Here is a 23,179-nt window from a genome sequence, read left to right on the forward strand (position 1 = left end):
ATTCTGGATACAAGCAGTTTGGGTCCAGGGCTAGGCACAGATTCAGGCCCATTTAGAAGATTTTTTTTTAATAAACGTTTATTTCAGACACTCCCACTTCCTCAACACTACTTGTCCCTCTACCCATCCTTGTGCCATCGGCAAACTTAGCAACAATGCCCTCAGTTCCTTTGCCCAGATCATTAGTATAGAATGGGAAACTTTTTGTTCTCACCATGGACAAGTATGGAGCTCCATTGGTCACCAGCTGCCATCTTGAAAAAGACCCCTTTATCCTCACTCTTTGTCTTCTGCCAGTCAGCAAATCCTCTATCCATGCCAGTACCTTGTCCCGAACACCATGGGCTCGTCTTATTTAGCAGCCTCCTGTACAGCACCTTGTAAAAAGCCTTTCCAATATCCAAATATATCAAGTCCACTGGCTCTCTCATGTCTTACCTGTCTGTTACCTCCTCAAAAAGAGATCTAACATTTTTCAGGCGTGACCTACTCCATGAATTTATTTTAGCATGCACTTCCAAGTATTTTGCAATCTCATGCTTAATAATGGGTGCTAAAATCTTAATGACCAAGGTCAGGCTAATCGATCTATAATATCCCTTTTTCTGACTCCCTCCACTTCTTAAGCAGTGGTGTTACATTACCCACATTCCAACACTGAGGCCTTTCCCCACTCCAGTGATTCCCGAAAGACCACTCCCAATGCTGCCACAATCTCCTCAGCAATCTCCTTCAGAACTCTTGGGTGTGGTCCATCTGGAGTGGATGATTTATTCATCTTCAGACCTTTCAACTACCCCAGCATTTTCTACTGAGTGATGGCCATTACACTCACTGCTGTCCCAAGTCTCCTGAAAGTCTGGTATGTTGCTGTTTTTTCCCCACCATGAAAACTGACACAAAGTACCTATTCAGTTCCTTTGCAATTTCTCTGTTCCCCATTTCTTCTCCAGACTCATTTTCCAGCAGTCCAGTGTCTCACTCCTACCATCGATATATCAAAGAAAAACTCTTGCAATTTCTTTTATAGCCAGCTTATTACTGGGAATATTTCATCTTCTGCACCCCTATAGTTTTTTATTTAAAGTTATCCTCTGCTTGTTTTGAAGACTTCCCAATCCTCTAGTTTCCTACTAACGTTCACCACATTGTATGCTTTTTCTTTTGCTATTACACTGTCTGAATTGCCAAGTTTTCCACGGTTGCCTCACACTCCCTTTAGTACATTTCTTCTTCCTTGGGAAGAATTTGTCCTGTGCCTCCCAACTTACACCCAGAAACGCCCAGCATTGCTGCTCCACTGTGTTCCCTGCTCAGATCTCTTTCCAATCAAGTCTGGCTGGTTCCTCCCTCACTTCTGTTGCAGTTACCTTTACTCAATTGTAATAACATTACATCCAATTCAAACTTCTTTCAAACTGCAGTTTTAATTCTATCATATTGGTGTTACGGTCCCCTACAGAAATCTTTAACTCTCTAATTAAGCTTGCCTCATTTCATATTACCAGATGCAGAACTGCTTATTCCCTAATGGGCTCTACCCTAAGTGGCTCCAAAATAAACATTGCAGACATTCCACAAATTCCTCATCTTGAGACCTGCTACCAACTTGATTTTCCAAGTCTACTGTATACTGAGGTCTCCCATAATGATTTTATTTGTACCTTTCTTATATATGTCTTTTCTGTCTCCTGACTTATTCCCCACATCCTGAATACTGCTAGGAAGCCTATACATAATTTCCAGGGTCCTTTTTCCTTTGCGGTTCCTCAATTCTAACCACATAGGTTCTATGCCTTCTGACTCTATATCACTTCTTGCTATCAATTTCATTTCATTTCTTACTAACAAGGCAACCGCACTCCATCGGCTCACTTACCTGTCATTTTGAGCACCATTGGATATTTAGTGCCCATCCCAGAGCCCCTTCCAGCTACATCTCTTGTAATAACCACAAGACTGTACATGCAAATTTCAATCTACACTAAAAGCTTATTTAACTTTCTTCAAATTCAGCATGCATTTAAGTACACCACCCTCAGTCCAGTGCCTTCTCATTGTTGTCCCCTTTCCTTCCACACCTGAAGTTAGATTCCTGAGCCTCTCCATACGGTCCTAATTGCTCTGGAAATTTGCATAGCCCCTGCTGAGCCTTCCGTGCAACCTTTAACGGTTTCCATAACGCAAGACAGTCTTCAGGACTCTTGATACTGGTCACAGAAACAGCGACTAACCTCCTAACTATACGATCTCCAATTTTAACTACATTTCTCTTTTCTCCCTCCCTTGTGAATAGCTTCCTGTTCCACGATGCTGTAATTCTACAGACTCTGCTAGAATATTAAGTATTTGAAACATTCTGGATGTGAGTTTGCTCGCTGAGCTGGAAGATTAGTTTTCAGACGTTTCGTCACCATTCTAGGTAACATCAGTGAGCCTCCGATGGAGCGCTGGTGTTATGTCCCGCTTTCTATTTATCTATTTAGGTTTCCTTGGGTTGGTGATGTCACTTCCCATGTTGGTGATGTCATTTCCTGTTCTTTTTCTCAGCGGATGGTAGATTGGCTCCAAATCAATGTGTTTGTTGATGGAGTTCCGGTTGGAATGCCATGCTTCTAGGAATTCTCATGCGTGTCTCTGTTTGGCTTGTCCTGGGATGGATGTGTTGTCCCAATCAAAGTGGTGTCCTTCCTCATCTGTATGTAAGGATACGAGTGATAGTGGGTCATGTCGTTTTGTGGCTAGTTGATATTCATGTATCCTGGTGGCTAGCTTTCTGCCAGTTTGTCCAATTTCTTGCAAGGTATTTTGTAGAAGACGTTTGTTTTGTTTGTTGTCTGTATAGGGTCTTTTAAGTTCATTAGCTGCTGTTTTACTGTGTTGGTGGGTTTGTGAGCTACCCTGATGTCAAGAGGTCCGAGTAGTCTGGCAGTCATTTCGGAAATGTCTTTGATGTAGGGGAGAGTGGTTATGGTTTCTGGGCCCGTTTTGTCTGTTTGTTTGGGTTTGTTGCTGAGAAATCAGTGGACTGTGTTCATTGGGTACCCATTCTTTTTGAATACACTGTATAGGTATAGGAAATGACATCACCAACCCAAGGAAACCTAAACAGATAAACAGAAAGTGGGACATAACACCAGCGCTTCGTCGGAGTCTCGCTGATGACATTACCTAGAATGGTGACGAAACGTCTGAAAACTAACCTTCCAGCTCAGCGAACAAACTCACATCCACAACCGCAACCTGAGCTACAAATCTTCTCAAATTTGAAACATTATTGATAAGCAGAAATGATAGTTGTGTGACATTTCAGTGAATTTTCTCCGGATCATAATCAAACTGGTAAGATTATTGGAACTTGGCATTTCATAAAACATAGAAGAGCACAGCACAGCACAGGCAATATGGCCCCTGGCATTGTGCCGACCTATCATACTAATAAGATCAATCTGTCCATCAAGCCCAGTATTTTACTGTCCTCCATGTGCCTATCCAAGAGTCGCTTAAAGATCCCTGAAGTATCTGACTCCACTACAATTGACGGCAGCGCATTCCCACATGCCCACCACTCTGTGTAAAGAACCTAGCTGACATCTGCCTTATATCTTCCTCCAAACACATTAAAATTATGTCCCCTCATAATAGTCTTTTCCGCCCTGGGAAAAAGTCTCTGGCTATCCACTCTGTCTCTCCATCTTGTACACCTCTATCAAGTCAACTCTTATCTTTCTTCGCTCCAATGAAAAAAGCCCTAGCTCCCTTAACCTTTCCTCATAAGACCTCCCCTCCAGTCCAGGCAGCATCCTGGTAAATCTCCTCTGCACCCTCTCCAAAGCTTCCACATCTTTCCTGTAATGAGGTGACCAGAATGGGATGCAATATTCCAAGTGTGGTCTAACCAGGGTTTTATAAGATGCAGCATAACATCACAGGTCTTAAACGCAATTCCCCTGCCAATGAAAGTCAACATAACACACGCTTTCCTTACAATCCTATCAACTTGTGTAGCAACTTTGAGGGACCTATGCACGTGGAGCTCAAAACCCCTCTGTTTCTCCACACCACCAAGAATCTTGCCATTAACCCTGTATTCGGCATTCAAATTCGACCTTCCGAAAATGAATCACTTCACACTTTTCAGGGTTGAATTCCAACTGCCACTGAGAGCTCTGCATGCTGTCAATGTCCCAGCCCGCCACGCTGTCCACAACCCCACCAACCTTATGTGTCATCAGCAAAATTACTAACCCACCCTTTAAAGATCAAAGGTCCCAGAACAGATCCCTGTGGAACACTGCTGGGTCACTGAGCTCCAGGCTGAATACTTTCCATCTGCTACCACCCTCTGGCTGTCTAGTAGACAGCCAGTTTTGTATTCAGACAGCCAAATTTTCCCGAATCCCATACCTCCCTACTTTGAATGAGCCTACCATGGGGAACCTTATCAAATGTCTTACTAAAATCCATATACACCACATCCACTGCTCTACCTTCATTGACGTGTTTTGTCACATCCTCAAAGAATCCAATAAGGCTTGTGAAGCATGACCTGCCCCCCTCAGAGCCATGCTGACTATTTCTAATCAAACTGTTTTTCTAAATAATGATAACAGGAGAGACATGTTCCTGTGAAAATGAGGAATAGAAAAGACAAGATTAGGGAGCCATGGATGACAGGTGAAATTATGAGACTAGCCAAGAGAAAAAAGGAAGCATACATGAGGTCTAGGCGACTGAAGACAGACGAAGCTTTGCAAGAATATCGGGAATGTACAGCAAATCTGAAAAAAAGGGATTAAGAGGGCAAAGAGGGGACATGAGATATTGCTGGCAAACATGGTTAAGGAAAATCCCAAAGCCTTTTATTCATATATAAAGAGCAAGAGGGTAACTAGAGAAAGGATTGGCCCACTTAAGGACAAAGAAGGAAAGTTATGCGCCGAGTCAGAGAAAACGGGTTACATTCTTAACGAGTACTTTGTATCGGTATTCACCAAGGAGAGGGACATGACGGATGTTGAGGTTAGGGACAGATGTTTGCTTAGTCTAGGTCAAGTTGATAATAAGGAAGGAGGAAGTGTTAGGTAACGTAAAAGACATTAAGGTGGACAAGTCCCCAGGTCCGAATGGGATCTATCCCAGGTTACTGAGGGAAACAAGAGGGGAAATAGCCGGGGCCCTAACAGATATCTTTGCAGTGTCCTTAGACACGGGTGAAGTCCCAGAGGACTGGAGACTTGCTAATGTTGTCCCCTTGTTTAAAAAGGGCAGCAAGGATAATCCAGGTAATTATCGACCAGTGAGCCTGAAATCAGTGGTAGGGAAGCTACTGGAGAAGATACTGAGGGATAGGATCTATTCCCATTTGTAAGAAAATGGGCTTATCAGTGATAGGCAACATGGTTTTGTACAGGGAAGGTCATGTCTTACCAACTTAATAGAATTCTTTGAGGACATGACAAAGTTGATTGATGAGGGAAAGGCTGTAGATGTCATATACATGGACTTCAGTAAGGCGTTTGATAAGGTTCCCCATCGCTGGCTGATGGGGAAAGTGAAGTCACATGGGGTCCAGGGTGTGCTGGCTGGATGGATAAAAAAACTAGCTGGGCAACAGGAGGCAGAGGGTAGTAGTAGAAGGGAGTTTCTCAAATTGGAGACTTGTAACCAGTGGTGTTCCACAGGGATCTGTGCTGGGACCACTGTTGTTTGTGATATATGTAAATGATCTGGAGGAAGGTGTAGGTGGTCTGATCAGCAAGCTTGCTGATTGACACTACGATTGGTGGAGTAGCTGATAGTGAAGGGAACTGTCAAAGATTACAGCAGAATATAGATAGACTGGAGAGTTGGGCAGATAAATGGCAGATGGAGTTCAATCCGGGCAAATGCGAGGTGATGCATTTTGCAAGATCAAATTCAAGGGCAAACTATACAGTAAATGGAAAAGTCCTAGGGAAAATTGATAAACAGAGAGATCTGGGTGTTCAGGTCCATTGTTCCTTGAAGGTGACAACGCAGGTCAATAGGGTGGTCAAGGTGGCTTATGGCATGCTTTCCTTCATTGGGCGGGGTATTGAGTACAAGAGTTGGCAGGTCATGTTGCAGTTGTATAGGACTTTGATTCGGCCACATTTGGAGTACTGTGTCAGTTCTGGTGGCCGCATTACCAAAAGGATGTGGATGCTTTGGAGAGGGTACAGAGGAGCTTCACCAGGATGTTGCCTGGTATGGAAGGTGCTAGCTATGAAGAGAGGTTGAATAGATTAGGATTATTTTCATTAGAAAGACAGAGATTGAGGGGGGGACTTGATTGAGGTCTACAAAATCATGAGGGGGAGAGAGAGGGTGGATAGCAAAAAGCTTTTTCCCCCAGAGTGGGGGACTCAATTACTAGGGGTCATGAGTTCAAAGTGAGAGGAGGAAAGTTTAAGGGAGATATGCGTGGAAAGTTCTTTACACAGAGGGGTGCCTGGAATGCGTTGCCAGCAGAGGTGGTAGACGCAGACACATTAGCGTCTTTTAAGATATATTTGGACAAGTACATGGATGGGCAGGGAGCAAATGGACACAGACTGTTAGAAAATAGATGACAGGTTAGACAGAGGATCTTGATCAGTGCAGGCTTGGAGGGTCGAGGGGCCTGTTCCTGTGCTGTAGGTTTCTTTGTTTACTATCTCTCAGAATCCTCTCCAATAATTTGCCCACCACAGAAGACAGACTGACTGGCCTGTAATTTCCAGAATTATCCCTATTCCCTTCCTTGAACAAGGGAATGACATTTGGCATCCTCCAATCTTCTGGTACTACTCCAGTGGACAATCCAGAGGATGCAAAGATCATTGCCAAAGTGGCAGCAATCTCTTCCCTTACTTCCCTTAGTAACCTTGGGTATATCCTGTCTGGCCCAGGAGACTTATCTATCCTCATGTTTTTCAATATTTCTAGCACATCCCCCTTCCTAACAACAAGCAAAATATTCATTAAGGGCCTCCCCTACCACCTCTGACTCTGCGCACAAGTTCCCTCCGCTATCCCCGATTGGCCCTAATCTCATACTGGCGATCCTCTTGTTCCCCGCATAAGCTTTGGGGTTTTCCTTGATCCTACCCACCAAGGTTTTCTCATACTCCCTTCTAGCTCTCCTAAATCCATTCTTCAGTTGCTTCCTGGCTACCCTGTAGACCTCTAGAGCCCTGTCTGATCCTTGCTTCCTCAACCTTAAGTAAGCTTCCTTCTTCCTCTTAACTAGATCACTGGACCCATTCTGAAGAAGGGTCACTGGCCTCAAAATGTAAACCATTTTCTCTTCACCAATTTTGGTGTTTGTTTACTTCATTGGAAGGAATAGGAGATGTAAGTAGAACAGCCAAATCACTTAGCTGCGAACTTTTAGGAAGACATTCAACAAAGGGAGCAATATTACTGAAAATCATTGTTGAAACCCACTTCCTCTTGCTACATTTTCAAGAAGCATGAATTAAAAATTAAAAAGGGACCTGAATGTGATAATTTACTTACAAGAGTAGAGTAATACTGAGACCTAGTTTCCCTACAATCAAGTCTTTTTCAGCAAATGCACGTTTGTTTTTTTCCTTTAGTTAAATCCTGAATTATCTTTATTATGAAAATGAACAGGAAATTAGGCAAAGTTTACGGAAACTGCTAGCCAGGGTAAATGCTCTATTCTCCAAAATTTATAACCAGCTCCAGTGACTTTTTGTTCTGCAACACAGTTCACAATCTACCATCACCTGATAAATTGCCTCCAAGAAACATTCATACATAGAGGTTAATACATGCACAAAGCACAGGCACCAGGTTTACATCTAATCAACACTGATACAGAGTTCCACAAAGTTTTAGAAAAGCTCAGGACTGCAAAGTGCCCTCATTCCCTGTTTCAGTGATGTACTGCAGGGTTTCTCAATTTGCACTTCTCACATTCCGTATCCATACTATAAAAATTCCACTGTCTCTTCCATCTTTTCATCAATAGCACCCACAGCACAGTTTTAATTTCCACCCATAAAAATATTTATGTAGTTAAAAAGAGCCAGCACAGACACAAAAGGTCTCTTTGTGTTCTTTGAGACCATGAAAGCTGATTCATCACTTTTTAGCAGTTTAAATACAAATGATATCCTTCAAACAGCAGATCAGGAAGAAAGATAATCCTTCTTGATTACCACTCAGAAGGTCTGGTCATAGATGCAAGTGAATTTCATCTACAAGTTCTCCTTCAACCCCAATAATATCCTGACTTGGAACTGTATCCTGATTTCTTTGCTGTCAAAATCCTAGAATTCCCTTCCTTACTAGCACTGAGTGTAATTACCTTCACAGATGCTGTGGTTCAAGGTGGTGGCTCAACGTAACAGTTCATGTACCACGAACAGGAAATATTCATTTGGGTACAAATATATGGATAACCCACCAGATGAGTTAAAATGGGGAGTTCCATTAAAAAATACTTTGTGAGGTACTGCATGGTCCTTTGATGTCATTCACATAGACATGACTCAAGATTATAGCCTGTCTGTCAGTATGGATTTAATTCTGCATGATTTCTGCATTCAATGCAATCAGTGGATACATGTTAGTCAGTTTGGTACTTCGATACAAGTGAACATTGGTCCACATTCTTGATGTTATTAGAAGGTTAACAATCGCCACGTCCCAACAGCAATTGGGGAAGGCAAAGAGGGTGGCCTTGCTAGTAATGCCACAATGCTTGCTCAGTCTCAGCCTCTCGGCCTTCATTGAGTAGCTGGTGTACCTGCGAAGCAGACAATATTCCCAACTATATGACATTATCTAGACAATATCAATCAGCAGGATAATAAAATGTGAGGCTGGATGAACACAGCAGGCCAAGCAGCATCTCAGGAGCACAAAAGCTTATGCTTTTGTGCACAGATGCTGCTTGGCCTGCTGTGTTCATCCAGCCTCACATTTTATTATCTTGGAATCTCCAGCATCTACAGTTCCCATTATCTCTGATATCAATCAGCAGGAACTGCGTTAATGCACAGTCACCATTACACCATGCACTCCCAGGTTCATGGTTTATTTCAGGGAAACGTTGAAGTTTCTCCTGTAGATCATGAAGCAGATTACAGAAAGAGATTCAAATGTAATTTATGAGTTAGGGGTTGGGACAGAGAGTGGGAGCTCATGGACTGATTTAATTTATGGAATTTTAGTTCAAGAAAATAAGTAGTGAGGTGTAGGCCAAAATGCCCTTCAAAACTAGTGCAGCAGCTATTACAGACATGGCTGATTTACAGTCTCATCTCCATTTTCCTGTTCAGTCCCATTACCTGTTAAATTCCTGACACTAAACACACTTCCTATTATAACTTAAATTTAATTGAAACAGAACACCCACAATCCCCTGGGGTAGCTAATTCTGAAGACATTCAGTAATTTGACTGAAGATATTTCTCATCAGTCCTAACTGATCCACCACTTATCTTGACATTGGGGAATCTTAGTACCTAATGTACAAGCTTTTTGAGATCAACTCTAATTTTCTGAATTCTAGAGTGTAATCGGCCCAATTAGCTTTTTTACTCTACAAATAGTCAATCCTCTCACTTCAGGAACCAACCTACATGCAATGCAGGTATACCCTTCTCCAAATATTGAGATCAAAACTGCAGAGAGTACACGAGTGCCATCTCAAAGCTCTACACAACTGTCACAAAAGTCTGTTGTTCTTATACTTCAATCCCCTTCCAAAAAAAATTAACATGCCACTTGTCTACCCAATTCATATCTGTACAATGAAGACAAAGCAATGTTCCCTCGAAGTGCAGCAGTCTCAGGGAAGTTCTGCCTACATCAATGTGCTAACAAGTAGCTTGTTTCCGAAAGCCACTGTTGTACACAGAATCTGAGTCAACACTGCAGCAAACAAAACTACAGGGAATATTGTATGTCAAATTTCTCTGGCCATCAACATACTGAGAAAAACACCATCCGTAAAATACTCTGTACAGATTATACATTTAATTCAAGCCAGTTACTGCTGGATTTGAAATTATAGCACTTTACTTTTAAACTTGGGATTTGACTGACCCAGCTGTGTCAAATCACCAAAACATTTATTGTATTATCAATTCTGAGTGCATTATCAGCACTGGGATAAATATGTGTTTAATTTTCTTCAGACATTCAAAATTTAAATTCTAATATTTTAAAACTTGACACCAAATTAAAGAGAGAGATTTTTGTTTTATCATTCAGAACAGGAATCTGAATGATTATGATATGCAAGTAATCAAAAGCTTTCCGATTCTTTCGATGCCATTCTTTCGATCCTTCACTCAAGTACAATAAACAACTGGGAGAATACCTCTTAAGTTGACATTTTACAGGTTAGCTTGCAATTTATCTGCTAGTCACAAATACAGGTAAAATTGAATTTGAAAATTTAATTGTATCCTAACTTTAAGCAATCTACTGGAATTTATTATGCAAAATAAAAAGTTTTATGTATGCACGGACAATTTATAAATTCAAATTTTTAAAATTCAAAGGCAAATCAAGTCCCAAAGACAGTGTGGAAATGAAACGACTTACAGTAATATCAGTAGATCCAGTCTCTAGAGCTTTTGAAGCCAAAATGGAGTCTCCCATTACAGGTAATACTGGTGCTTTCACATGCTGATATAGAACCTCTCTCAGAACAACTTGATTAGAAGTTTCTTCAGGTAACTCTGCAGGCAAAGAATGCAAGCTTGGTGGTGACCCCATAATAGGGACTTGGGTTATTGGTAGAACAGAATGGATAGGCGCATCTATATTCTCTACATCATGAACAGAAACAGCCACAGAAAGTGCAGCATTTAGGACTTCATCAAGGGGCTCAGCATAAAGCTCTTCGGCGCAACCCACATCTCCCAAAGCAACAGTTTCAGAAGGTTCAGCTGCAGGATATGCAGGGAGGATTCCACCAGGTTCTTGATATAGTAAAGTGCGTAACTTTTCATCCAGTGTCTTTATTGTATTATCCACAAATTCAATTTTACGTGGACCTTCACTGTCTGATTCAACCACGAGAGAAAGTTGTTGCTGACTGCTAATAATACCAGTCAAAGTAACTGACTGAGATTGCGCTTGTGCAAATTGCTGGTTAACACCTGGAACTAGCTGTGCAGGACTCTGGGGCTGAGAACCCACTGCTGTATTAATGACTGCTCCAGAAATGCCCACAGCTGACTGCATCTGGTTTGCAAAAGTTTGCTGCTTTACAACAGATTGTGGAATAATGTCAGGAACACAAGCTTGTGGTACAGACCGGTGCTCCAAGACCACGCTGTGAATTGGGCTAAGTTCAGGATATTGAGTAGGAATATTATGTTCTGTTTGTGTAGATATTGATTGGATCGGAAGAGGGTGAACAACAGGACAATGTTTCATATCTACAACCACAGGGGGGCTATAAACCACATCTGATTGTTCTTCTTCTGACTGCAGTGGAACCACAGATGTAGAACAAATTTCTAAATGCTCATGAACTGCAAGGTGGCTTTGAAATGAAATATCCGATCCATTTGAAACAGCAGTATATATGCAGTGACTACTCTGTTGTGCTTCATTTACAGTTTTATCCTCCCTCTGGATTGATAGCGTAGAAATAAGGGGCGACATTGTTGCTTGTGCAGCTAAATTTGTTGGATAGGTAATATTTGACAGCACTGGTACCAAAGGTGGAGATGCATTACGATGTCCAGAAGTGCTATCATTTGTAGCAGACGCTGTAGATTCAACTTGCTCATCAATTCCTAGTTCTGCTTCTGGAAAAGTAAATACCAAAGGTGTTACTAATGAAGAAATTTTTTTTGGTTGCCATTTAGAAACTAAATTATGGGCTTGTTTCACAACTATACATTCAAGTTAAAATTAACAGTATATAATTAAATAGCAAACATTAAGATACTACTAGAGCTTTAATATGTTTCAAATGAGCAGTAAAATGATGAATTATTTAAGGGGCTTGGACATGGAAAGATTTCCGTGTTACATTTTACAAGGCACATGTATCTTTCATTTTCCTTATTGTTAAAATGTCAATCTTTGTCGCAATGTGCAGTTTGAAATGCAAGCCATCTATCTCCACAGTGACAAAAACTTAAACCATACCCAAAGTAGAAGTTGGTTGTGGTTGAGTTGAAGGAACATCTGATGCAGATTCTGAAAGTTCTGTTGCAATATTTTCCACAACCGGACATACAATAAACCACCTTCGGCCTGTGTGCAAGACTAATAAAGATGGAAACAGTTATGAGAATTTATTACAAGTTATCAAAACACAACAATTTCCTTCATGTTTTAGTTTTTATTTTGTAGATCCTGAATAGGGACAGTCAATATGGCTGCTGTGTGGTAAATCATGTCTCACCAACTTGATTGAGTTTTTTGAAGTAACAAAGAGGATTGAGGAGGAGCATAGCAGTGGATGTGGTCTATGTGGAACTCAGTAAGGCAGTTGACAAGGCTCCTCATGGTAGACAGGTTAGTAAGTTTAGATCACATTAAATCCTGGCAGAAATAGCTCAAAGGTAGAAGACAGAGGGTAGTGGTGGAGTGTTGCTTTTCAGACTGGAGGCCTATGACCAGCAGTGTCACAGGATCAGTGCTGGGTCCACTGCTTTTTGTAATTTACATAAATGATTTGGAATGAGAACATAGGACATATGGTTAGTAAGTTTGCAGATGACACCATAATTGGAGCTGTTGTGGACAGCGAAGGCTACCTCAGAGTACAATGGGATCTTGATCAGATGGGCCAATGCACACAGGAATGGCGGACGGAGTTTAATTTACAGCCAGTGCGCCGATGGGAAGGTAAGGCTGTTTTCTTCTCCAGTATAAAAACTTACCTCATGCAGCAGTGGCTTTCTTGTTTTCAGTGGCGGGTGCGTGGAGACAACATGATCCAGTAAGGAACTGATACATTTGGGTATTGGCTAAACCAGAAACACTACGTGTGTAGTGTCTCCCACACGTCCTCCTCCTCTAATCAAAAAAAAGACTACTGCATGGAGAGTCGACAAGGTAAGGCATTTCTTTAAATTCTTCTGGAATTCTGGAGGAGAGGGAATGGAAGCTAGGGCAGTTGTATGCCCCTCTTCCAGGATGTGAGGGGTAAGGGTCACTGCTGGTGTCCCCTCTGGCTTCACCTGCGAGAAGTGCACCCAATGCCAGCTCCTCAAAAACCCCGTTAGGGAACTGGAGCTGGAGCTGCATGAACTCTGGATCATTCGGGAGGCTGAGGGGTGACAGAGAGGAGTTACAGGGAGGTGGTCACACCCAAGGTACAGGAAAAAGGTAGCTGGGTGACTGTCAGGAAAGGGAAAGGGAACAGGCATACAGTGCAGGGTTCCCCTGTCGTCATTCCCCTCAATAATAAGTATACCATTTTGGATACTGTTGGGGGAACCTACCACGGGAAGGCCATAGCGGACAGGTCTCTAGCACTGAGCCTGGACTTGTGGCGCAGAAGGGAATGGCCGGGGGTTTTGGGGGGGGGGGGGGGGGGGGGGGTGGAGAATAGGAGAGCAATTGTATTGAGGGATTTGATAGTAAAGAGGCAAGACAGGCTGTTCTGTGGACGCGAACGAGGTGAACGGATGGTATCTTACCTCTTGGGTGCCATGGTCTGCACTGTCTCAGATAATGTCTCCAAGATCCTTAAGGATCTTCAGGGGACGGTGAGCAACCAGCAGTCATGGTACACATTGGTACCAATTACATAAGTAGAAAAAGGACAAAGAATATTAAAAACGAGTACAGGGAGCTAGGTTGGAAGCTGAAGTCCAGGACAAACAGGGTAATTATCTCTGGATTACTACCAGTGCCACGTGATAACGAGGTAAGAAATAGGGAGACAGCGCAGCTAAACACGTGGCTACAGGGCTGGCGTAGGAGAACGGGCTTCCAAAATGTGGATAATTGGAGCACATTCTGGAGAAGGTGGGATCTGTACAGTAAGGACGGGTTACACCTGAACCGGAATGGCACAAATATCCTGGGAGGGAGGTTTGCTCAAGCTATATGGGAAGGTTTAAACTAGATTGGCAGGGGATGGGGAACCAGATTTATAATTACAAGGATGAGGTATTCAGCCTTGCAATGGACACAACAGGGAGTAAGGTTGTTTCTAAAGAAATGCAGTCAATAGAGCGTAATTGTGGACACATGGTTTGAGGTGTGTATACTTCAATGCTAGAAGTAGCAGAAATAAAGCAGATGGACTTAGAGCATCGGTCGGTACTTGGAACAACAATGTTGCGGCCATTACAGCAACTTGGATAACTCGGAGAGGAATGGTTGTTGGAAGTTCCAGGATTTAGATGCTTCAAAAGAAACAGGGAGAGTGGAAAAGGAAGTGGGGGAGTGGCATTGCTAGTCAGGGCAAGTATAGCAGCTACTGAAAGACAGTTCGAGAATGATGTGTCCAGAGAGTCAGTTTGGGTTGGGGTCCAGAACAAGAAAGGAGCAGTCACTTTATTGTTTTTTTTTAAAAAGAACAGACCCCCTAATAGTTGCAGAGAAGTAGAGGAGTGGATTGGGTGGCAGATGCTAGAAAGGTGCAGAAGTCACAGTGTTGTAGTCATGGATGACTTCAATGTTCCAAATATTGATTGGAAACATTTTAGTTGTAATAGTTTAAATGGAGCAGATTTTGTTCAGTGGGTTCAAGAAGGATTCCTGACACAGTATGTAGATAGACTAACACAAGGAGGCCACTTTGGATTTGGCGTTTGGCAATGAACCGGGGCCAAGGGTTAGACCTGTTGGTAGGAGCACATTTTGGCAGTAGCGATCATAACTCTGTTACTTTTACAACAGTCATAGAAAAGGATAGGTACATACAGCAGGGTAAGGTTTATAATTGGGGGAAGGGTAATTACAATTCAGTTAGGCAAGAACTGGGTAACAAATGGAGAACAGATGCTGTCAGGAAAGAGCACTATTGAAATGTGGAGATAACATGGTATAGAGCTGGATGAACACAGCAGACCAAGCAGCCTCAGAGAAACAGGAAAGCTGACGTTTTGGGTCGAGATTTCTGAAGAAGGGTCTCGACCTGAAAGATAGTTAGGCCGCCCGGGCCTGATGGGATTAATCCAAGGGTTCTATAGTGATGATCTTTTTGTCCTCACTGTCTATGGGTATAGTGCTGGTAGACTGGAGAGAAGCAAATGTCATTCCCTTTCAAAAAAGGGAATGGGATAACCCCAGAAATTACAGGCCAGTTGGTCTTACATCAGTGGTGAGCGTATTATTGGAAAGGTCTCTAAGACATAGGATTTAAGATCACTTGGAAAGGCACAGTTTGATTCATGATAGTCAGCATGGATTTGTGAGGGGTAAATCATGCCTCACAAACCTTATTGAATCCTTTGAAGAGGTAACCAAACACATGGATGAAGGTAGAGCAGTGGATGTGGTATACATGGATTTAAGTAAGGCGTTTGATAAGGTTCCCCATGGTAAGCTCATGCAGTAGATAAGGAGGCACAGGATACGGGGAAATATGGCAGATTGGATTCAGAATTGGCTGACCCTTAGAAGACAAAGGGTGGTAGTGGATGGGAAATATTCACCATGGTGCTCAGTTAGAAGTGATGTACCACAAGGATCTGTCCTGGGTCGTCTTCTATTTGTGACTTTTGTAAATGACTTGGATGAAAGTGTGGAAGGGTGGATTAGCAAGCTGAAGGACGATACGAAGGTAGGTCATGTTGTTGACAGTACGGAGGGCTGTTCTAGGTTACAAAGGGACATTGATGGTTTAGCCCTGGAAAATGCGAGGCGATCCACTTTGGAAGGACAAACTTGAAAGCAAAATACAGGGTTAATGGAAAGATTCTTGGCAGGGCGGAGGAGCAGAGGGATCCAGGGGTTCATGTTCACAGTTCCCTGAAAGCTGCAACCCAGGTGGATAGAGCTGTTAGCTTTCATGAATAGAGGGACTGCCTTCGAGACCCATGAAGTTATGCTCCAGCTGTGTCCAGATCTGGTCCCATCATTACAGGAGAGATGTGGAGGCATTGGAAAAGGTGCAGAGGAGACTTACCAAGATGTTGCCTGGAATGGAGGGAAGGTTGAGAGCGCCAGGGCTTTTCTCTTTACAACGACAAGGATGAGAGGTGACTTGATAGAGGTGTACAAAATGATCAGAGGTATAGACAGAGTAGACAGCCAGAGACTTTTTCCCCCATGGGGTGGAGGTAGCTATTACGAGGGGGCATAGTCTTAAAGTGAGTGGAGGTAGATACAGAGGAGACATCAGAGGTAGATTCTTTACTCAGAGTGGTTGGGGCATGGAATGCATTGCCGGAGAGGGTAGACGGCCTCATTAGAGGCAGTTAGGCAGCTAATAAACAGGCACATGGATGACAGTACAAGGTAGGGGTAGAGGTTAGATAGACATTAGGATTAGGGTAAAACTTTGGCACAACATCATGGGCCAAAGGGCCTGTACTGTGCTGTACTGTTCTATGTTTTATGTTCTAATTTAGGTAAATTTGAAGTGCTGCATTTCGAATTTAGGTACATTTGAAGTGTTGCAAGATTGGTGCTCCTTTAAGTCCTATCCTTGGCATTTTAACTTTATTATCTACATGTCGATACTTGGAGACATCATCCAATATCATAGTATGCTCTTCCATCTATACAATGACAACATCCAACTCTACTTCTCCCCCTCTTCTCTTGAAAATTGACAGCTTGCCTGATATCCATTATTGGAAGAGTAGAAATTTTCTATAATTAAATAGTAGAAAGGCAGACGTCAACAGCTTTGGTCCCAGTCACAAAGTTGTTTCTTTACCTCTCCCTCGTCACTGTATCAGGCTGATAATAACCTCGATGCAATATATGACATCTATATGAAGTTCCGACCATACATCTACACCGTCGCAGAGACCACCTCGTCCTACATTGCTGGACATCATCCTTGCCTCAGCTCATTAGCTTCTGAAACCATCAGTTTTGCCTTTGTTATTTCTGGCCTTATTTCAATACATGCCCAGAAAATTTCATGTCAATTGTTGCAGACAAGATTATTCAAAATTTGCTGCCCGTGTACTAACTTGCACTAAGTCCACATTTGCTGTCCAACAAGAGTTTTTGGTCTAGCCTCAATCTTAGTTTTTTTTCATTTGTTTTTCAATTTCTTCATAGCTTTGTTCCACCTCTGTACTATCCTTTAGCTTTCGGGCAATCGGCAAATTATAACCAATTGAGTATTCCTGATTTCAATTACTTCATCATTGCTGACCATGCCTTCAGCAATTTATGCCCCAAGCTCTGGACCTCACTTTGATCCCTCCATTCTGTTCATCTGCCTTTAAGTCATTCCTTAAAAAAGTCTTGACAAAACTTTTGCCACCTGGCCTAATACCTCTTCCATGGATCAATGTGAAATTTTCTTACTTTATGCTCCTCAGACGGACCTCAGGATGATTGCGTTAAAAAGCACAAAAAAAGTTGAATCTGTCAGTCTTGCCACTGTCACCCAAACATGGAATATTTCAGAACTATGCTGGTTCCACTCAAAAAAAGTAAACAATGAAGTGTCTTGAGTTTCACAATAGAAAATACCAAATGTTCTTGTGTAAAAGTAGTTCTTGAAACCAATTTTAGGTGAAAATTAGGGGTCAATTTGTACACAAGTAATCTACTCAGGGAGTTACAATTCATGACAGTAGTAACTGTACCACAGTAGCTGTTGCATATAGTTCTGCACTTAGATGTCATGGGACAGCAGTTCTTTACTATTTCAGAAAGCAAGCAACTGTGGAAAAAACTCACTAGACTTTTCCCAACAAAATACTCTCAAAGCAAGTATGAAGTAGATGAAAATTATTGCTTTGTGGTCAAGTTATAAACAAGATATTACTCAAGTACAGGACTTAACATTGCTTACCATTCTGTTGCGATTGTAGAGAAACTGGCATCTGCAGATGACAGAGATAATGGTATAATCATTAGATTGGAACATAGGTACATAGGAGCAATTTAACCACTCAAGCCTGCTCCACCATTTAATAAGGTCATGGCTGATCTGGCAGTGGTCTTAACCACATTTTGCCGTTTGTGGCCTGTAATCCTTGAACACTTTTGCCTATCCAAAATTTATCTAATTTTGTTGTGAATAAATTCTGACTCAGCCTGCATTGCTTTCACGAGAAGACCACTCAATGAAGGAACATTCTTCAGCTGGGTGGAGGGGAAGACCCTCTAAATTTCATCTTAAAAGCAAGGCTCTTATTCTTTACATTATGTCCCTGTGGTTCCAGTCACACCAATAAGAGGAAACATCCTCCCAGTATCCATCCTATCCAGTACTCTCAGAATCCTATGTTTCAAGGTCACCTTTTATTCTTCATTATTCCAATGGGTACAGGGCCAATCTATTCAAATTTTCTTCATAGGATAAATCCTTCACCCCAGGGATAGGTTGGGTTAACTTTCTCAGATTGCTTCTAAGACAATTATATACTTTCCTGAAGAAAATTAAAACTATACTTAGTACTCCAGATGTTCAAGGAATAGTTCATGAATTTTGGCAAAGATGTGATCCTGAGTCCTGGTTATTTTTTAAAAAGGTTCCTTTGACATTCATAAATAAGGTAAATTGACTTTTTCCCAAAATGTTGTGCGTTGTTTCTTTCAGAATGTTGTTGATAGTTGACAGCTGCAAATTTTCCCAACTGCAATGGTGACATTGATCATAGAGGGAGCAAAGTTTTCACAGCAACTTGTTGCATTGGATTGGCTGAATTTTCCTCAGTGAGTTGCAAGTTTTTAATTAAAAGATTTATTTTGAGTTTTATAATTAGCAATCATCAACCAAGGAAAATCCTCAATTAAGAGCTGCATAGTCATTGTACTGTTGTGTCCACAAAGCATGGCAGAGGTGTGTGTTCTATTAAGTGCCACTTCACTCATTAAATATGATTTATTAGTCAATCACCAGATATCCAGTTAGTATCAAATGAATCAGAGAAGTCAAATGTTGGACTTACTTATTCAGAGTTCAATGATAAACCAAGAGTTTAACAAAATAAGTTAATACCTGACCATCTATCTCCGACTTCCCAGCAACTTCTTGTACAACTGTACTATGAATGCCACTTTCTCCATTTGTTTCTTCTGTGAGCATATCTTCTGCTTTGTCCATTATATCTTTCATCTGTTCAATGAAAATCTCCTTCTCCATTTCCAGTATAAAATCATTCTCGACCTAATAAATAAATTACAAAGTATCTTTTAAAAAGTACTTATTTCACCAAAATGAAGAAAAAGAATATGTTCGATTATACATCAATAAATAAAATCAAAGTTCATAGATTCTTTTAAATTCTCAATAAAAATGCTTACCATATAACTTGCTATTTCATCTGGAGCATCACCATCCAAGTCAAATCTAAAGGTTACCATTTTGTGATTATGAGTTTCCAGTTGGCATTCTACCATCTTATCTCCCACATTTGACACCTGTAAGGAATTGAATATCAGTTATACATTAAAGATCGTGCAAACTACTAACTGGCATACCAGGCTTTTACATACAACATTTTCAAATACTCACATTAAGAAGAGTCAGCTTTGGCTTACTGGCCTTTTCCTGACGTGACCGAGTACGTGTAGACCTCTTATGATGTTTCCTTGAACTTTTGTTCTCCTGTTTCCCGCTGGCATGAATTCCTTCATAACCATCACTCATCTCTTTTCCTGAAGCAGCATCTGAACATATACTGTTTGGAGGAAATGGATCACAATATTGTAATACATTCAGGCTATGTGTACAATCTTTTTAGAAGGGAACTCTATATATACTGGCCCATCTCAATGGCAGATTAAAGTACAGGTATACTTCTGCAGGGATGTATGAAATGTTTCCTTTTTTTGGTCAGACTGCTCTTTGATATGCCAATACGAATAGCCATCCCACTGAACATAATATTAGCTAGAACAGACTGAGAACTGATCTGATGTGTAACTTGGCAAATGCAACTGGCTGCATTTTTAGAAATATTCAACAGATTGCATCCTTGGTTTTTCCAAGATCATGGAACTCTGACTTAAGTCTTAGGTAGCAGCTCCATACTTCATGAAAAACAAAAATAAAGCAAATGAAATTCCTGAATGAAACTAAAAAGATTTAAAATCATTCAGCATGGAAACAGATCCTTCGTCCAACTTGCCCATGCCGACCAAGTTTCCCAAACTAAATCAGTCCCACTTGCCTGTGTTTGACCCTTACCCCTCTAAATCCTTCCTATACACATTATGCCCAAACATCTTTTAAATATTACAACTATACCAACATCTACCACTTCCTTTGGCAGTTAATTTCCTATACGAACCACACTGTGAAAAAGTTGCCTCTTAGGACCCTTTTAAATTCTTCCCCACTTACTATGCCCTCTAGTTGTGAAGCAGTTTATCCAGCATCTCCTTATAACTCAAACCCTTGGAAATCTCTTCTTCCCCTCTCCAAATTAATATCATCTTTCCTATTAAAGGACAACTGGAACAGTACACAGTACTCAAAAAGTGGCCTCATCAGCATCCTTTACAACCACGTTATGCCATCGCAACTCCTCAACTCAATGGTCTGATCAATAAAGGCAAGCGCGCCAATTGTGTTTTACCACCCAAACCCTGTTGCAACTTTCAATGAGCTATGTACCTAAACTCCTAGGTGTCTCTGTTCCACAACACCACCCAGAGTTCTATTAACTGTACAAGTCGTGCCCTTGCTTGTCTTACCAAAATGCAATACGTCATATTTATTCAAATTAAACTCAATCTGCTACTCCTCAGGCCATTGGCCCAATTGATCAAGATCCCTCTGTAATCTTAAATAACCTTTGTCACGAACCTATCACCAATTTTGGTGTTATCCACAAACTCACTAACCACGCTTGCTATATTTTCATCCAAATCATAAATCCAAAGGTAATCAATAGGACTTTAACCTTGCTGCATCCAATCTTAAAAAAAAACAATTTGAGACTACCTCTTTAAAAGTGTTTGAATTATTTAATATTACACTGGATGCCTCATTACTTACTTATCATAACAGCCACATGTTGTCTGTTGTTTATCTTGCTGAGGATGACTGTCCTGTTTATACAAACAGCAAACTTTTAATGAAACAATTAGAGGTCTTTCAAAATCCAAAACATGCTAAGCAGTTTTATCTTAAGACATCTAAAAAAAAGTGTCACCGGAAAAACTCAACAGGTCTGGCAGCATGTGAAGAAAAATCAGAGATAACATTTTGGGTCCGGTGGCCATTCCCTTTCTATTCTGAGGAAGGGTCACCAGACCTGAAATGTCAACTCTGATTTTTCTTCACAGATGCTGCCAGACCTGAGCATTTCCAAGAAACTTTGTTTTTATTCCTGATTTACAGCATCTGTAGTTCTTTCAGCTTTTAAAAAAGGTCACAGAAGGGTTCAGTTTTTTTTTAAAAAGACGTTACTTGCTTGTGATTGATTATGATGCCACAATCCTGTGGAAGTCCAAATAAAGAAAATAAATAGTGGACCAAATCATAACGTGAAACAAGTATTAAAAAAACGCTTATCCATGGGAGTGAGGATCTGAAAAATGGGAATCAATACCCACATATGTACAAGCGACATCATTACTTCCTTTTTTAGTTAAGTAGCTATACAAGAAAGAAGGGAGAAGCATTCAATGTGGAACCTTTGTTAACATACATAACAGATTATGGTTTACTTACATCACTGAGTTAGTCAGAAATAATCAATAAAGTGTTATACAAAATGCAGCTGCACAAGGCAAAGGTTCAAGGGGGTTGGGATAATACATTAGTATCAATAAAGGATTAGTTAAACAATAAGCAAGCATAGTAGAAATTAAATGGATCTCTATATATTAAATTGTCCACAGGACGTGGGTGTCACTTGGCAAGCACCAACTGCCAATCCCCAATTATTTGAGGCTAGTATCGAGCCATCATCTTGAACCACAGCATCTGTGAAGGTAATTACACTGTGCGCTAGTAAGGAAGGAAATTCTAGGGTTTTGACAGCAAAGAAATCAGGATACAGTTCCAAGTCAGGATATTATTGGGGTTGAAGGACAACTTGTAGATGAAATTCACTTGCATCTATGATCAGACCATCTGAGTGGTAATCAAGAAGGATATTTTGTCCTGGATGGTGCTGAGCTTTCTAAGTGTTGTTGGAGCTACACATGTCCAGATAGAGAGAGACAGTACTGCATCATGTTCCCAGTAGGTGGTAAGTTATTTCACACAGAATTCCTAACCTCTGACCCGCGCTCGTAGACAGTGTTTATAGCCCAGTTTATCACTAATGGTAAAGCCCCACCACCCCCTCAACCAAACTGTTGATAGTGGGAGGGCTCAATGATGGTAATGGCATTGAATGGCAAGGTAGGTTGGATACATTCTCTCGTAAAGACAGTCAATGGCAGTTGAGTGGCAAGTAACAGATGTATCATACATTAGCCCAATAAGGAATGTTGTCCAGGTCTTACTGCATATGACATTAATTACTGGAGTATCAAAGGAGTTTCAGATGTTACGGAAACTTACGCCATCATTATAAAATATCCTTGCTGCTGACTTCATGATAGAAGCACAGGAAGATCGGTGGGCCTAGGATAGTCCCCTTAATAACTCATGTGGCAATGTCCTCAAACTGATGTGATTTAGCTACAATAACCTCAATTTTCCTTTGCGAGAGATAGGACTCTTACCAATAGAGAGTTATCACTCCTGATTCCCACTGACTTCAGTTCTGCTCAGGCTCCTTGACGCTACAACTAGTCAAATATTTTGACAATCACCCTTAACTTTTCTTCTTCAGCTGTTTTGCCCACATTTGGACACTGGTTGTGTTGAGATCAGGAACCAAATGACTGTGGTGGAACACTAATACAACATCTGTAAGCAAAGTTATTGCCATTTTTCTCAGCATTGCTAATCCCTCCTTCAGCACTTTACTTACAACCAAAAGTGGACACATGGGAACTTAGGTGACTGGGTTGGATTTGGCCTGCTTTTTACGGACAGTAAATAGCAAAAATGTTTTTATTCGTTAATGGGACGTGGGCATTGTTGGCTAGGCACCACTTATTGCTCATCCCTAAT

At 41.2% G+C, this 23,179-nt stretch overlaps 1 protein-coding gene across 5 annotated transcripts in view; it reads right to left on the minus strand.

The window, feature by feature from the left end:
• wnk2 (WNK lysine deficient protein kinase 2) overlaps positions 1-23,179 on the minus strand; it is a 181,715-nt gene that overhangs the window by 52,070 nt on the left and 106,466 nt on the right. For all 5 annotated transcript variants that reach the window (XM_059649864.1, XM_048547623.2, XM_048547620.2 and 2 more), the window contains 7 exons: positions 21,104-21,156; positions 19,616-19,781; positions 19,405-19,521; positions 19,100-19,267; positions 17,948-17,978; positions 12,151-12,270; positions 10,588-11,804 (listed from right to left, as the gene is read on the minus strand). In XM_059649864.1, coding sequence (XP_059505847.1) covers positions 10,588-11,804; positions 12,151-12,270; positions 17,948-17,978; positions 19,100-19,267; positions 19,405-19,521; positions 19,616-19,781; positions 21,104-21,156 — 1,872 coding nt within the window. The remainder of the gene's footprint in view (positions 1-10,587; positions 11,805-12,150; positions 12,271-17,947; positions 17,979-19,099; positions 19,268-19,404; positions 19,522-19,615; positions 19,782-21,103; positions 21,157-23,179) is intronic.

This window comes from Stegostoma tigrinum, chromosome 11 (assembly GCF_030684315.1).
Source record: "Stegostoma tigrinum isolate sSteTig4 chromosome 11, sSteTig4.hap1, whole genome shotgun sequence".
Taxonomy (NCBI): Eukaryota; Metazoa; Chordata; class Chondrichthyes; order Orectolobiformes; family Stegostomatidae; genus Stegostoma; species Stegostoma tigrinum.